The sequence below is a fragment of the Heloderma suspectum genome, chromosome 7, assembly GCF_057233095.1.
Source record: "Heloderma suspectum isolate Gila_16-S chromosome 7, 16-S_ref, whole genome shotgun sequence".
NCBI classification, from domain to species: Eukaryota; Metazoa; Chordata; class Lepidosauria; order Squamata; family Helodermatidae; genus Heloderma; species Heloderma suspectum.
This window is the reverse complement of record NC_139464.1, coordinates 36,606,311-36,623,789: the sequence shown is the minus strand read 5'-3', so window position 1 is coordinate 36,623,789 and position 17,479 is coordinate 36,606,311. Positions and strand designations below refer to the sequence as shown.

At 43.5% G+C, this 17,479-nt stretch overlaps 1 protein-coding gene across 1 annotated transcript in view; it reads right to left on the bottom strand.

Moving 5' to 3' along the window:
• RFX4 (regulatory factor X4) overlaps positions 1-3,134 on the bottom strand; it is a 110,520-nt gene extending 107,386 nt beyond the window's left edge. The window contains exon 1 of the mRNA XM_084811884.1: positions 3,074-3,134. Coding sequence (XP_084668010.1) covers positions 3,074-3,134 — 61 coding nt within the window. The remainder of the gene's footprint in view (positions 1-3,073) is intronic.
• Between the last annotated feature and the right edge of the window lie 14,345 nt (positions 3,135-17,479).

The window sequence follows — 17,479 nt, the reverse complement described above, 5'->3', positions numbered from 1 at the left end:
CACCCTCAGAACCCACGGTAAAGGTTATTTTACTTATGGTGGGTTAGCATGTTTTCTGTTCTGCCAGCGTGGGTTATGGAGATCGCCTATGGAGCTGGTTGGCAAGAGCGGCCAAAAATGCTGCTGCTGCTCTGCTCCTCCCAAGAGATCTCTATTCTCACCCTAAAGGAAGCTGGGATACCTGCCTGGCTGGGCGGGAGGACAACAGGAAGAGGAGGAGGAAGTGAGGGGGAGTGAAATATACTACTCTGTGTAGCTTGTTTGCCTGATTGTGTGATGGGAACACAGTATGTATGTATGTATGTATTCATTTCTATACTGCGCAATAGCTGAAGCTCTGGGTGGTTCAGAAAAATTAAAACCACAAAGTACAGCATAAAACAATATAAAATATGAAAGCTTAAAACCACAGGATAACAGTACAACCAGAATAAAACCTAGCAGCAATGCAGAGATTTAAAATACAGATTTAAAAACAGATTGAAAGTAGGTTGTTTGCATAACAGCTTACCCAGTTTAGCTTGCCACCCGCCATGGATTAAGCGGGATGTGTGAACCCAGCCATTATGTTATTCATTTCATTTCATTTATTACATTTCTATACTGCCCAATACCTGAAGCTCCCTGGGTGGTTAACAAGATTAAAAACCTTAAAATACGTTATAAAACCATTTACATACAAACATATAAACAAACAGCTCACACAGAGACACACATATATCTAAAAAAATTAAGCAATCAACCGAACTATAAATCTTATAAATCCTGCTTTAAACTTCATGGTATGCTGCCAAATGCCTGAGAGAAGAGGAAGGTCTTAACCTGGCGCTGAAAAGATAACAATGTTGGTGCCAGGTGGGCCTCGCTGTGGGGATCATTCCATAATTCAGGAGCCACCACCGAGAAGGTCCTCTCCCTTGTTGCCATCTTCCGAGCCTCCCTTGGAGGAGGCACCTAGAGGAGGGCCTTAGATGATAGACAGATAGATTTTATTATGATCATAGATCAGCACACCTTAGATGATGAACGTAGTGTACGGGTCGCTTCATGATGGTGCCAAGCCATGTAAGGCTATTCAAGTTTTCTAAAAAGTGTGCTCAAGCTTGCCATGTTTATTCTGAAGGAAAAGCAACTACGTTGGCCCCTTATCTGGAATATGCTTGCTCCTGGTCCGTATCGACTCTCCCCACCAGTTTCCTGCTGAAAATTGCACCCCTTGGGTTGCTATTTGTGCCTGCCTAATAGCAGGCACAAACAAATGAAAAAAGCAAGCAAACAAAAAAACACCAGCACCAAAAAAGCCCTCTCCCTTGTTGCCACCTTCCAAGCCTTCCTTGAAGGAGGCACCTGGAGGAGGGCCTTAGATGACAGACCAGCAACTTCAAGGGCAAATAGTAGCCCAGAGCATTGGCAGAGGGGTGGGAGAGGTTGACAGGAAACCAGCACAAGGCATGGTTTCTTGAGGAAGGGCCCTAGCACAATGGTAGAGCACATGCTTTGCATACGGAAGGTCCCAGGTTCAATCTCCAGCATCTCCAGGTAGAGCTGAAAAAACTCTTGCCTGAAACCCTGGAGAGCCACTGCCAGTCAGTGTTGACAATAGCGGGCTAGATGAAATAGTGGTATTACTCAGTACAAGGCAGCTTCCTATGCTCCTAGGTGATAAACCTGTGCTTGTACTGTACCACTTTAGGCTGCAAGTGGGGCCTCACAGGACTGAATGCTCCTCCAGTCAATCCATCCATCCACATAGAAAAGCAGTTCATCAAGAAGTAGGCCCCTTCTCCCTGATGTGCTAGTTTTCTATACGCAGGGATTTTTTTTCCTTAATGGAGGAGCATCCCATCATATGAACATGCACCTGCAAGTCTGAAGTAGTGCAGCCCAGGCATAGATTTACCCTCTCATTTACTATTCAAGAGAACTAGGCTAGAATTCATAAGACTACTCACAGAGGTTCGACAAAGAAGAGAGACTGCACCGCATGGTTCCAGCCTTAGGCAATGGCTCAGGGTTACAAAAGGTCCCACTTCCCCCAGAATTCGTAGATTAGTTTTCCATGACAACTGCCCCTCCCTAGGATATTAAGGAATAGCACCACTGCATCCAGTATGGGACAGCGGGCCTGTATTGTGACAACAGAATGGAAAACTGCAAAGGATAGAGCTTCTCTGGCCACTGCACCTGTTGAAATGTTCTTTTTTAAGGGCTGCCAAGCCATGCGCCCACTTGGTGGCTGTGCTCCCATGGGAAGCCTCCATCCCATATACGGGGCCAACTTATTCCTCCAGCTCACAATCCAGCTCTTTGGGCCTCTTCTTTCTTGCCCCTCAGCCAACACATTCTCTAGTCTTCCACCCCCTGCTAACTATAACAACCATGGTTGCCAAGGTTACAGGGTTAATTGCCACCTGCTGCCTCCTTCTGAACACTGCAGCATTGCATTGCAGAGCAGCCCTCCAGAATGCTTAAAGGCACAGGAGTCCTCCACAGAGGAAATACATCAGCCCTGTTAAGGAGGCAGGAACAGTCCTAAAACACAAGTCTGAATGGACTGGATACACTATCTGTCACTGTCAGCAAACAAGGCAAAGAGGTTCACTGGAGGTTCATGTGGTGCGTTTCTTTTCTCTGATGTGTGTATTACAGAGCCTGACGACAAAGCCCACTGGCACATTAGTAGCCTGGGGTTATAATTCAGACAAAGGAGCGGGAATATGCTTAAGACAAGTCTCCAAAAACTGTGCTCTACAAAGGAAAAAATAGAATACATTTTTGCAGTTATGTAACTTCAGTTCTCAGTTATGATTTAGCATGTTTTCTTTATTTCTGTATCTCTGTCTAGATTTGTCTAATGGTTTTTATTGTTGTACACTGCCTGGATCTGTTTTCACAAGACAGGTGGCATAGAAGTATTTTAAAATAATAAAAAATGAATAATAATTATTATTCTGTGGCATGTGCAAATTAAGCGTATTAAGGCAATGTGCATATATTTGTCAATTTTGCAATTCATTCTGCTTCTATGACTCATGGAGAAGGACAAACGACTATACAGACATTAAAGCCTCACCTTGACCATCTAAAAACCTGTTCAGCATCTCTTTGGTTTCTATTCCCAGATGGGTAGCCATGCTGGTCTGCTGTAGCAGAAACAACTAAGAGTTATCAGGTAAAGTGGACTCTAGTCCACAAATACTTATGCCATAATAAACTTGTTAGACTTTAAAACGCCACAATACTCTGGTATTCCTCTGCTTTCTGAGATTTCACCAGGATTAAAACCTGGAAACTTGCTGAGATGCTTAGAGGGCTGAATTCTTCGTCCAGTACTAACTTTGGCAGGGTGGTTGTGGAATTGCAGAATTCACACAACACTTGCTGAACAGGACAGTATGAGAAGGAATGGTTTCATGGGCAGGATCACAGATTCTGGTTAAATTCTGCTCATAGATTTGTCCCTATAAATTTTAGCCATATAATACATTCATAAAGCTCCTGGATCTGAGTGGGGCCAAAAAAATCTAAAGACATGCTCCTGAAGGTACATAAAAGTTCCACAACTTTCCACATTTCCGCTCCTCCTCATAGGAGCTATTTAAAATGTCATCCTGTGAACATCAGATATTTTACGTTTGGCCCAAGAAGTCAGACTTGAGAGAGGCCTATAACTAAAAAGTATGTTCTGCAGGCCTGGGGCCAAGAATTTATGGAACTCAATGAGCTTCAGTAAGCTATTATAACAAATTAAATTCTTATTGACTCTTTCCTCACAATTTCTCCCTGAAAGATTCATAGGAATTTTCCAGTGTTTTCTTTTCCTCATGATATACATCCATGGCAACTAATCAAAAAACACTCTTCTCTTGTAGGCTCAGATTTGTGGCAGCCAGAGGGTCTAGGTCAGCCTTCCCCAACCTGGGGGCCTCCAGTTGTTTTGGACTATAACTCCCATCAGCCCCAGCCAGCATGGTCAATGGTCCACGTAGGAGGAGGGGTGTAGTCCAAAAACCATCTGGGGGGCAGCAGGATGGGGAAACCTGATCTAGATGAAATTACTAGGTACACAACACGGAAATCAGGGTAGCTTGGGCTGCCAAAAACATCCACATGGCAAGCAACCTGCATTCAGTACCTCCACACACCATGGTTTTTGTCTCTACAGACTCCCAGGGAGCTCCTACCATTAGACAGATTGAGGTGGTTGCCTCAGGCAGCTGATTCTGGGAGTCATGAAAGAGCAGCAAATTGTTAGTTATTCACATTATTATCGTTCTTGTTGTCGTTGTTGTTGTTATTGTTGTTGTATTTTTACTACCAGCAGGAAAGAGAGGCACTTGTGGGATTTTCTGTCTCAGATGCCAAAATAGCTTGGCTAGTCTTGGGTAGTAAGCACCTTGACCGGCAGGGGAAGGAGGCACCATTTGCTGTTTCACCTCAGGCAGCAAATTTCTTGGAGTGGCCCTGCAAATATTCCTGGCGTTGGCTTGAGGGACCATGGGGAAAACTGCAATTCCATTGTGGTCAGCCCACACAACAGGCTGTTATACCCAAAAGGTCCACTATACAAAGCAGCCACCATATAGATGTAATTCCATCTGTTACAGGAAAACTTCAGACTCTCCATCTTTTCCGCTATATAAATATTAAAGAAGCCTGCAAAAGCAACAATGCAGTTCCTTCTCTTGTCAAATCTCTATCCACCCCAACCCCCACCATACACCATCCTTTCACCCCCTTTGAAAAGGTCCTGTGCTAATGTTTCTCAAACTGTGGCACTCAGTTCTTCTCTGAAGGAAGTTCAAGACAGCCTACAGAACATAAAAAGGAAAGAAGGGAGTCTTCTTACTTTTTTCCCCTTTAGACTCAACAAAACAAGCATCTAGTCTTGAATAATACTTGCTGCTGAATACGACTTGCTCAATAGATGGTCTGTGTACTGAGCTCAAAGTGGAAATGATCCAACAAAGAGGGAGAAAGAGAGAGAGGTGAGCAGGCTGTGCCACCCATGTGATTAAAATTCAGCTCCCCAGATCGCCACCCAGCACTGAGAGCATTTTGTTGCCCTTACCCACTACCATTTTTTAATTTAAAGTTTAGATTATGAGATTCCTGTTTTTTGTCACCGTCTGCCTAAGGACAGCAGTGCTGAGACAGAGTTTACAAAGCCTGGGCATACAACTGTCAGCCAAAACTTTGCCATTGATGGAACTCCCATTTCTCTCTTCTTCTTGTTGTTATTTTAAGCATTTATTTTCAGTTAATGTAGAAGATGGTTTCTAATGCATCATCCTTAAGCAGGCTGCCCATCATTGCACTGGCATTTTGATGAAGCAATTGAAGAAGAAGGTAAACATAAGACAGAATCCCTGTGACTTTTTGCGAGAAATGATACGAATTGTTGCCATTTAAACGGATGTGGCTGCATCTTGGCACAGCTACAGGCTTCCCAGTAGATAGAGAGAGCTATCATAAAAGCCAACTCTGGCAAGACAAACAAATAAACAAAAATGGACACTTTTCTTAAATTAGAACATCATGCTTTGACCAGTGGTCTCTTGCACAATAAGAAATGGACATTAATTCTGAATATATGCTAAGGTGACTCCTCAAGAAACCCAGCAGTGGAGACCTGTGGGGTGGGTGGGATCTGTTGGCAAGGGAGGGACTGAAAGTCTCTTCCTCCCATCTTCCCCACCAGCTGTGAATTATCACATGACCCCATTTGCTTACATTATAGGGAGTGCCAGAAATCTGGCCTAAATAGTAAAGTAGGCCAACTTTCCCCAATGTAATGGTGCGCCACATTAAGGAAGGCAGCAGTACTACTTTCTTTTATATCTGACTGATTCTGGTGCCCTCCAGATGTTTTGGACTACAATTATGTATATATGTAAATAAGCACCCATATGAAGTCGATGACCTTATGAGATGCATTCACTTGTAGCAAGAACAGTAAGATCCTCAGACCACTGAATGATAGGGGATGGGTGTTTATCCTTCCAGGCTTGAAGTATGAGTCTCTTTACAACTGTAAGGGCTCTGGAAGTCCACTTTTGCTGTCCATCTGTTAGTCCCCACCTCACAGGAATATAATTTAAGAGTGCATGAACATCTGCAATTATCACAGATTTTTCAAACACGTTTATACAAGCAATGACTTCCAACCCCAAAGTAGAAGCCACTATAGGACATACTCACATCATATATCTCAGTGAGGTATTGTCCACATTGCATTGCCAGCATCTAGCAGAGGTAGCCAGCTTCTTCTTAAGAAGGCTCTTGTTAAGAATGTGCAATATATGTGAAACATCAGTTTTTGTTGAACCATTTTAAATCTATAGAAATACTACATATGGAAGCTAGGGCCACTTTCTGTTGGTTAGGCTGTATAGAGATGGGTTTTTTTGGAAAACCAATGCTGTCTCATGCCAGAATGACAGCTGTGAGGTACAGAGATAACCTTTATAAAATACTAAGGTTTTTCTGGTGGTGTTTTGTTTGTGTTGTCACTATATTTGGCTCTGGTACAATGGAAAGGATGATGGATGTTGACTAACAGTAGTAAGATGTGGGTGCTGTTATGGATTCTGTTCCCTTATTTGTATCCATCATGATGATTCCTTTAGCCCACCTTTCCCATTTCCCACAATGTGCCCTAAATGTTTGGCAATAAGCCATTTATTCATGGATTCATCGCTTAATGTTTTATATTTAAATAGATGGATCCTACTGCAGACAATGTAAGATTAACTTTCTCTCAAGAAAGACACATTTCCTGCACTGTACAAAACAACATTGTTTTGAACTGTCATGCTGGCAATACATTCTGGGAATGCATCATGTAATCCTGTTTTCTATTCTGCCAAGAGGAAGAGAGTGAGTGAAAACACATGGGTAGTGAAGTCACATGGGTTGGTGGGCAAATTCTCACTAGTGAGATCTTTGAGAAACAGGTAGCTCTACTGTCATATGCATCCATACACACACGATACTAGAATATGGGCCAAAACAGACATTACTTTAAATCATTGGAGGCTGGTAGCTCCTGTTTTATTCCATAAATGCTTATTCACCTTGGATAGCTCCTTTAGAGTTCTGACTGGTTCTCACTGAAACCCAGAGCAGATTCACCACCCACTGACATCGGAACCACCAGCTTCCACTGCTTTAAATCTGTGCCTGGCAGCTATGTTTTGTTTGTTTGTTTTCATTTTTACTCTAGGGTAAGCACAGAAGGCCCGATCTGGATCAGGACTCCAATGGGTGGTGATGGTTAGAGGGGAGCTTTTAAGATCCACATCAGGCCCTCTACACCTTCTTAAGAGTAAAAACCTGTTTAAAAGACATATCTCCTAGACATAGATTTAAAGTAATGTCTGTTTTGGCCCTGTGTATGTATTGGAAAGCAGTCCATAAGGCTCAATTGCTGTAATTATTACCAATTACGCTGCCTCCCCCCTTATCTATCGAATCATTCAGCCACAAAACATCCATTATACCAACTTTCATCCCAACTACAGTTTTAATAGCCAGTTTACTCAGCTGCTCTGGGTTTCAGGGTCGATCTGATGGTGTTCCAATTTGGTACAGGCAAACGGAAAGACAAGTGGGAAGCAGTCAGAAGATGAACAATAGTTCACTGTTCAAACAGATATGGGGGATTTTAAAAAATTTTAATGTAATATCGTGCATGAAGTACTGACCTTGTTCATGCATTCATTCAATAGCAGCCCAACAGCACTTCTCTCAAGGAAGCATGACAACCAGTTTGAGGCCAGCCTATGCATACTCGAAGTGGATCATGAGCAAGAGGCCTTCATATTTGGATCCCTGTAATTAGCATAAGTTGCATTGCTTTCTTTTTTCTTTTTCTAGACATGAAATTTGAATGGGCAGATTAGTCAGCTAAAGCTTTGTTTGACTAAGTGGTTGGGGCCGACTTTAGTCAGAAAAAAACAAGTTAAGGGCACAGCCTGCTTATTTTTTGGAAGCTATTTTGGTTCTGGAGCAATTATGTAATATGGAATAAAACAGGAAATATTAAAGACAAGTGGGACCTGCAACAAAGTGTTGCAGCATGGAGAGCTCCATCCCCTTCCTCCTCCCACCCATTTCACCCCTCTCAACAGTTGGCCAACATTCCGTGGCTGCTGAGCACACAGTCTTCATTGGGCTGCTTTGGTGAGGCTCACCACCATATATACATACATTTAGGGCAGGGATCCCCAACCATTTTGGACCCATGGGCACATCTGGGAATCTAAGAAACTGCTGTGGACACCACCACAAAATGGCTCCCACAGAGGATGTGGTTAGTCACAGAATAGCTGACATGGGGGCCTGCCTAGTTAAAAGACAAGTAATTCACCCACGGAATTGGGTCGAAGCAGAGGAACTCCAAAGTTAATCCACAGATTTGACCCCACAGAAGTGCAACAAAATACCCCTTTAATTTTGCAATCCTACGCTTGCTTACATGGAATTCAATAAGAATTACTTCTGACTCGTAGACTTACATAGGGTTGCTTTTCTCATCCTATCCACACACACACACACACACACACACACACCTTTCTCCAGCTCCAAAGGAAAGAAAAATGCCCCCAGCCCCAAGAAAAAGGTTTCCCCACCTCGAGCTCAAGCGCACCACACTATTCTCTACCTGGCGCTCCTGCTTCCTCCTCTGCTCTCAGAGCCCCTTCTCTGTGGGCGTATGTGGACGAGGTTCAGGAGCAGGAAGGAGAACCTGGCATCCCAACATAGTTCACATTTTTAAAATTAAAAATAATTTTTGAAGGGGGCAGGGACTGGAAAGCTTCATGGGTGCCTTGGGGATCCCTACAGGTGCACCGGCACTTGCAGGCACCACAATGGGGCCTCTGCTGATTGGGGGGGGGGTTCTAAAGAGGTTCTGTATTTCTGTAAACCTTGGCGCACACCCAAGAATGCTGTTTCCTTCCTCTTGCACGTAGATGGTGCCCTTTTGGCTACATAAGGACCAGTGCTTGGAGAAGTAAGATCACTACTAGTATATCTGAATATGATGGCCTTTTAACATTACCCTGAACTTTCTTCAGCATCTCAAGAAGTGTCTATATCAACACTTCGGGAATATTAAAATTATCTTAGAGTAAAGCAATCAGTTAAAATTTAAAAATCTTGAATTAGTATACAGCTGGAGGCCAAATTACATGGGCAGAAAGGTGCTTGGGCACAGCAGTAGTACTGTAGCAGGTGGAAGGAGGACCAAAGGCAGAAGATCCACCATATCCAAAGCTCTGCCAGGCTCATGTCAGTAGGTTGGAAGGGAGGGAGGAGTGGAATTCAGCTGCTGCTGTTGTCCCCCCCCCTTTTCCAGCCCGTTCCCCCCACCCACACTTTTCTGAGTTCTTTCCCATGGACTGCAATGGGAGGGAAGATATCTATGCCAACTCCATGGCACAGCATACCAGGGGGAAAGGGAAAGCTTTGGATAAGAGCCAAGCCTTCCCTTGATTCTTCCCCTGACACACTCAGAAATGCTTCCTTTTTGCCTCTACTGATGTCAGAGATCCAGTGTCAGTAAGACAAGGGTTGTGGAGGTTTCTGTGGCAGCTGGGGGGTGGTTTCCATGGTTCGATCCCCCCCTCCATGAGTTAGCTTCTTTCTCCCTGCACTCAGTGAGGGAGATCCGAAATGTCCTAAGGTCACTAGGAAACCCTCCATAGGATTACTGCTGTACTCACATGATGATGATGAAAGAAGGAACCCACCGACAATATATTGTCCTGTTATATCAGCCTTCCCCAATCATGGCTGAGAACCATACTGGCTGAGGGATGTTGGGAGTTGTAGTCCAATGCATCTGGAGGGCACCAGGTTGGGGGGGGTGTTTTAAGGGATGTGAAAGAGAAAAAGCAGAGAGAAGCACAGCTTTAACTGGGCAGGGTTGGCGGGAGACAGGGAGAGGGCTGCTCCCAGTTTTGTATTACAGAGTGCTCATTAAAACGCTTGAAAATGCATATCTGATTTTGTTCTTACACCAACACATGTTAAAAGCAGGGATAAGTGTCTCATCCACTCTAGTTTTCAAAACAGTTTTGCTCTAACAACAACAACAACAAAATCAGGATTAAGGTTCTATTTTAATAAGGTTTTAAAAGCACTGCCCTACATCACCTGCTCTGCACATGCACATTTTTTTAAAGGACCAAGCATTTCTAAGCAATGAGAAAACCCATGCTGTCTTTATATACTGAGGAATATATGTACTTTATAGATACCCAAGAGACATGGTATAGCACAATAGCATAAGAGTATGAGCTGGGAACAGAATAACTGGGTTCTCACCATCATAGAGGGAAAAGAAACCACCTCAGCCACCCACCCTCGCTGGGTTTGGACATCATGACAACCTGTGCCCAGTAAGGGCAATTATGCTAATTAGGCAGCTTGCGCCCTGCACAGGCGGGGAGGGAAAATAAGCCACCATGGCTTATTTTCCCTCTGTGATTGTGCAAACCCACCCAATGCCTCAGCTGCGAGCTCCATGGATGATCTCAGGCAAGCCATCATACTCTCAGATACAGCCCCATCTACAACATGGAGATAATAATACTGGCCTACCACATGGGGTTGTGGTAAGGATTACTGAGCTAGGTATGTGAATGTTTAAAAAGTGCTATCAAAGCATTAAGTATTGTATGCTCCCATGAAGGAGATGTCAATTCAGGAAGCAATTAGATAACAATTTAATTTAAATGAAAGGAGACGTAACTCAGCAACAGAGTCCATACTTTGCACGCCTGGAGTACCTGGTTCAATCTCTAGTGTCTCAGTTAACAGAACTAGGAATGGCCCCTGTCTGAGTCTTTGGAGAACTGCTGCCAGTTAGAGAAGGCATAGAGTGCTAGATCGACCAATGGTTTGACTCAGTAGCATTGTTTTCCTGGTGAACGTGCATATAATGGACACAGTGCTGGCTCCAGGTTTTTGAGGGCCCTTGGGCAAGATACTCTCAATGGGCCTCCGACCTCAGTGAGCCTACCTTCTCACCACCATGGTCACCAGCTGCTCTTACTCCTCCTCTTTCTCATCATTGCTACCACTTGCTTGCTTGACAGGCAGGGAGCCAGTGAACGCGCGAGCGAGCAAGCAGTGGTATCTACTGTTCCCCCTTTCTTTGCACCACCATCATTGTCGGAGCCAGAGTGAGAGGCAGATGAACAAACAGGTTGCAATGGTGAAGAGGAAGAAGAACTCCACAGGACTCTTGTCAGTGGGGCCCTTCTGTGGTGTGGGCCCTCGGCAGAGGCCCAAGCAGGCCTGCCCTCGACATCAGCCCTGAACAAACACCAGCATGTGGAGGAGCAGGGTAGCAACCTCTAACCCACAACCTCTGCATATTCACTCTCTACAGTCCCTGCACATGTTCAGAGTGTACATGAGTAGTCTGAACATGTGGTTGGGGACTTTCATTTTTGCATGGTTCCCAACTGTGTGTACAATGCCTACATGCATTAGGACCATGCAAACTGCCAAGTGAACACATGTAGCATAAGTCTTGCTACTGCTGCCTCGCTGATTTACATTCGTGTGTTAATCATGAAAATAGTATTAATATAAGACAGCTTGTCTCATTAGCAGTCACCCCTCCCAAGCTTCCTCTACTACTTACGTTGGGTAGGGATGACAGAGAAATCCACAATGGATAGGGATGTATGGATTGTGTAAAATCCGTTCCATCTGTGTTTCATGGATTGTCAGGCACTTTTCATTCCATCGTCCACCCATTGACGGAATTGGGGGGGTTTCGTTTTCAAATTTGCATGTGTGAAAATATGCCATTTCCTCCCAAAATGTGCAAATCCCCCCCCCCCCCATGCTCATTTTCACACTTTAGCCTATGGGGGAAATGTGCATTTTTGGCTGGGTTTTTTAAGTTTTTGCATATTTTTCTACAACAAAACTTGCGCAAAATTCAGAAAACTTAGAAAAACGGTCAGCAAGTCCACAGAATCCACCCAACAGGGGAAAAGCCAGTCTGCTGAGGAATCTGCAGGTTCAATTTATAAAAATCTGAACTCATTTGGATCCACTGCAGGTTTCTCCAATGATCCTAGCAACAGATTCAAATGAGTTCGGACTTCTATGAATCTGACCTGCAGATTCTGCAGCAGACTGACTTTTTCTGAATCATGTGGGTTCCAGACTTGCAGATTGGTTTTCCACATTTGGGAGAGGGGATATGGGCCCATTCGCATTAGTGCCAATTTGCATTAGTGCAAGTGCGCATTAGCGCGAGTAGAACGAAATTCCAGTTCAAAAAATCTGAGTGGATGATGGAATGAAAGATGCTTGACAATCGACAAAACACAAACAGAACAGAGTTAATAAAATCATACATCCCTAATGCTGAGTCCTTGTTTTATTGTTTACAATAGCTGTACACAGCCTTGTTGGCTTTTAAAAAGCAAATAAGTATATAATAAATGTAGTATATAAATGTTAATTAATACATAAATAACATATGGAAAGAATACAAATGCAAATGTTTGTAAGGCTCTGATAGATTCAGTCCAGGGACTCAGCAACAAGACGTAGGTCCCTTACTCTCTGTGCCTGATCTTTCCTGTGCTATAGCACTACCCTCATAATGGCCAGAGAGGGTGATATGACTCATCAGCTCAGCTGCACCAGGTGACCTGAGGAACCAATATAGCCTAACTGGCTGTATATATCTGTTGCTTGGTTCTTCAGTCTGAGCAACTTTATAAACAGCACCTCACATTTCGAAAGAAACCAGTAATGTTCCCTCCTGCCCCACAACTGCAGCACTTGTGAGTATAGCAACAGATGGATTCCCAAACCATGGGTGAACATCTTCCAGAAAAATCATGCTGTGATATTGTACCATTGAGTTCAGTTGGATATATTCCCAAGTAAGTATGTATAGAATTGTAACTTTAGGAAATGAGTGGAAGATCCTTTGCTGCCTTCACTAGAAATATCATTTCAGAAGACATAGGGAGAGAGGATACAGAGTTCTATTCTGGTGATGTAAAGTAGTAGAATGGCATGAATTAGAATCCAGATAAATGGTTGCCCAAACCTTTCTCTGAACCAAGTACTGAATCAAGCCAACAACCCATATGCTGCCACTGAAAAGATAATTCTCTGGATTTGCTGTGGATGACCCTGAGCAATTTTCAAGGACCTACCTCTTAGGGCCAAATTGCATGATAAGTTAAATACATGCATGCATTTAAAATGTTTTTACTTTTAAAATAATGGACACAGGGGTGTGTGTGGGGGGGAGAGGATTGGGATCAGGACCATGACATATGGAGAACAGGAGATTAATCCCTCCCCCATGTAGTATGTTCCCAGTGAAACTCCCCCCCCTTCCCATCCAAGCTGCTATTTTCCCTGGGAGAAAGGTTGCTATTGACATTAAGGGTGTTGGAGAAATCTGCAATGGAATCAAATGAGTTCAGATTTCTATGAATCTGACCCATGGATTCTGCACTGGACCAGCTTTTCTCAAGTCATACAGATTCCACAGACTTGTGGACCAGTTTTTTTTACGTTCCAAAATGTTATGCAAATATAGTTGTAGAAACACATGTAAATAAAAATAAAACACTATCCCAAAATGCACATTTCCCACATAGGCTAAAGCATGAAATGCGCATCTTTAGGGGATTTGCATATTTGGGGGGGATTTTTGTATTTTTGTCAGCACAAATTTGCGCAAATGCGAATTTGTGCAAATTCAGGAAATTGGGGCAAAATCTGATTCCATCAATGAGTGAACGATAGAACGAAAGGCACCTGACAATTTGCAAAATGCAGATGGAATGGATTTTACAAAATCTGTACTTCCCTAATTGACATATACGTATTGAGCTAGCTTGGCCCTTTCTGCTAAAGGCTACTGACTTTATCAAGCAATTAAAAACAACACTGTCTGTTTTTAACAGCACTCTTCTTGCTGACACATTTCTGTGCAACCTACCGCATCAGCACGAGCACTATATTTTAGGCAGCTGCTTATTTCTAGGGCCAGAACTTCGACTTGCTTTCTGTTCTGCAGCTAAGTGCTCAGTTTCTTGAATGCCTCCACTTATCTCTCATATGTGCAACAATGACATGTATTATCCTCCTGCCTTCTTCACATTTTACCCCAATGAATCTTCACATTTTACCCCACATTTTACCCAAAAGAATCTCCAAGAGTTTTTCCCTTGATAAAGACCAAGTATTAAAACACATTGGGAATTCAATTCGTGCAACTGTTTCTTTTTTTTACTTTGGGGGGGGGGGGATGTGCCAACCACCAAATGATCAGTGGTTTGAGGAAACAGGGTGGGCAGCGGAGGCTGATGGCTCCAGTGCCCGTGGGACTGTGCATCTGCTTCAGGTTTTAGTCAGAACCAGTGAGAATGCTAAAGGAGCTATCCAAGGTGGTTCTGACTGAAACCTGGAGCACACCGCTGACATCAGAGCCACCGGCCTCCACTGCAGGTGGGGCCACGGGAAGGGGCAGTTGCCATCTTGGGAGTGCTGGAGGGCTGGATTGGGACCCCAGGGGGCAAGATTTGGGCCCTGGGTCTGAGGTTGCCCACCCCTGCTACAGCAGCACCGAGCAAACAGAGCACAATTTGTGAATTCACTAATTTTACAGAACTGATTATCAGTGATTTACATAATCAGTGATTATCACTGATAATCAGTGATTATCACTGATTTACAGAACTGATTAGCAGTCATAAAGACAAGTAATTTTTAAAATCCCTGAAAATATTCATGAAATCTTCATGATTTTGGAGAAACAGAAGAAATTGCCCAACTAATGGAAAGTGCTCTCCATTATGCTACATAATGCTCTGCCAGATCAGAAATCTTTGTGTTGGCAGAGGTTAATGCAGTAGAATTTAGGACAGTTCGTCACAAAGCATCAAAGGAAATGTGAGCTATTCCCTTTCCTATGCAAACACAGCCACGTTACCAGTGCTCCTAATCTGGCAACTTTATCCACAAAGCAGATTTTATAGCATGTTCTGTAAAGGCAACAGGATGTAGTACATAAAATAACATGGCATCTTGCTAAAGTCTATAGATAACAGAACATCAGAAATTCTCACAGGTGTGGATGCTAACATTTCTGACAAAACTCTGAGTATTGAGATCACACTTCTTCACAGCACCCAGGATGAATTTATGTCCATAAAATTAATATAGTGGCAAATTCTGGCTGTCATATACCTTTTGCCTCTCCCAACCCCCAGTGATCTCCAGCAAAACCTCTGTTTCTCCTCCACTAGCAGAGGTGGGGAAACAGTGATCTCACCGGTAGGGCCGCTCGGGGATGGGAGAGGCAAAAACCTGTGCCAATCCCCAGCTGTCCCAGCAAGACCACTATCCTAGTGCTGTTAATAGCAGCACTGGAACAGCTTTTCCCACCCTGTGTTGCAGTCCAGCTGATCAGCTGGATTGCGGGGGAAAGTCCCTGATGCCCCCACAGCTCTGCAGGCCACACCAGGAGTGGCTGAGGGCCACATGTAGCCTGCAGGTTACACAGCTTTGGTGTAAATTCCTCAGCACTTGTACACTATGCTACTTGCAGCTATTTGACTTTCACTGTACCTTCCAGATACTTGGATCTCATCACTGTCAAACAGTATTTTACTGCTAGTCTTCATGGCAAAGGTCAGAATGCTCAAGGCAAAGTATCACAGCACTAAAGGGTATATCTATACTGGGATGAAATCAGAGATTGTGAAACAGTTCTGTATCCAAATAGCATAGAACTTGTGATGGAGACTTTGAGAAGGTCACATGTAGAAACTATTGCTGAGTTATCAGAAGTTTATCAGAGCTTTTCACCAATATGCTAGGGCCATCATGAAGTTCAAACACAAGATTTAGCTAAAACAAAATGCTGAATCAGCATGAAGTAAGAAATGTACCTATTGCATACATATTGACCATGGAAGGAGCAATCCTATGGCTGGTAGTCAGCGGCTAGACGGCCATATGATATGTGGGTTTCTGGGAACTGACCTTCCCCCCCTTCTGCACTGTCTCACAGGCAGCATGGAACGGCCCTGTGCTCCGTGCTTGGAAGAGGAGCACAGAGCGGCCAAAACAGGGCATTCCGGGGGCGTTCTGGGGCGGGGAAGGTGGAAATTCTGGTACGACACATACTATGTGTTGTCTGGCAGCTTCCTCCCCCGCTCCGCCTTCCCATGGCTAGACAGACGAAATCACCTGTCTAGCCGCAAATGCAGGGCAGGAGAAGCGCAGAGGGAACGATCCCCTCCGTGCTTCTCCTGCCCTGCATTGGATAGGCGGTCGCCTCCGAGTTCAGAGGTGGCAGTCTATCCCCACAGGATTGTGCCCTCAAAGAAGAAATTCAAATTATGCAAATTATGCTGACAGTATGCAACCTGTTGACTCCCTGGAATGGGTATCTCCCATTGTTGGGCCAGGAGGGCTAACAGAATGTGTATTGACTTGAGAGATCTCCACTCAGACATCATTGTGGACTGTCATTTTTTTGCCCAGTATCAACAAAACATTATTTACCTTTAAAGTAGCAAAGGTCTTAACAATTCTTGATTTATCCCCAGATTATCCCTAAATTCTTTTCATAGCAGAATCCCATAAGAACACCAATTTTAACACACCTGAAGTCTTGTCCCAATTGAAATTCATGCCTTTCACTTCGGCTTGTGCAGAATCCATATTCTAGAGAATGATGTAGGTGATATTTGGAGAAACTAGAGATGATACATCAACCTTCCCCAACCTGCCAGCCTCCAGATGTGCTGGATTACAACCAACGGCCATAATAGCTGGGAATTATGGGAGTTGCAGTCCAACACATCTGAAGGGTGCCAGGTTGGGTAAGGCTGTGAAACATACTTCTTATCTGGGGAATGCTGGGAACTGAAGGACTTTTTTCTGTCTAAACATACATAGGAGTGCATCCTTAGTGACATATCTAGGTTATATTATTTCTGTGAGAGGAATATAGCCAGAAATCATATCTCATAAAAGCTACTTCCAAAGCACCAGGGCAGTCAACAAAACCATCTCATTCCTAGGACTAAGCAGATACTACTACAAATCTGTATGACAATTTGCCACTAAGATAGCTTATTTGCACCATCAAGATGGAGGAAGGAAAAGGACTGGGAATGTATGAAAGGCCAATAATAAATGAAAGACATAATAAACGGGGAGGTATGAAAGGATGTAGCAAATTATTATTATTATTTCCAATATTTAAAAAAAATATTACTCTGAGTTCAAGTTATTCTTTGATTACATCATTCCAAATAAATGTATCAATTAACTTCGGTATTGCCTCCATTCATAAAAAATTAACAAAGAAGACGTTTAAACATAATGAAACGTATACCAGTCAAATAGCCCCAAATGGTAAATAAGTTTGCACTGAATCCTGAACTTTCTCATTCCCAAAGATCGA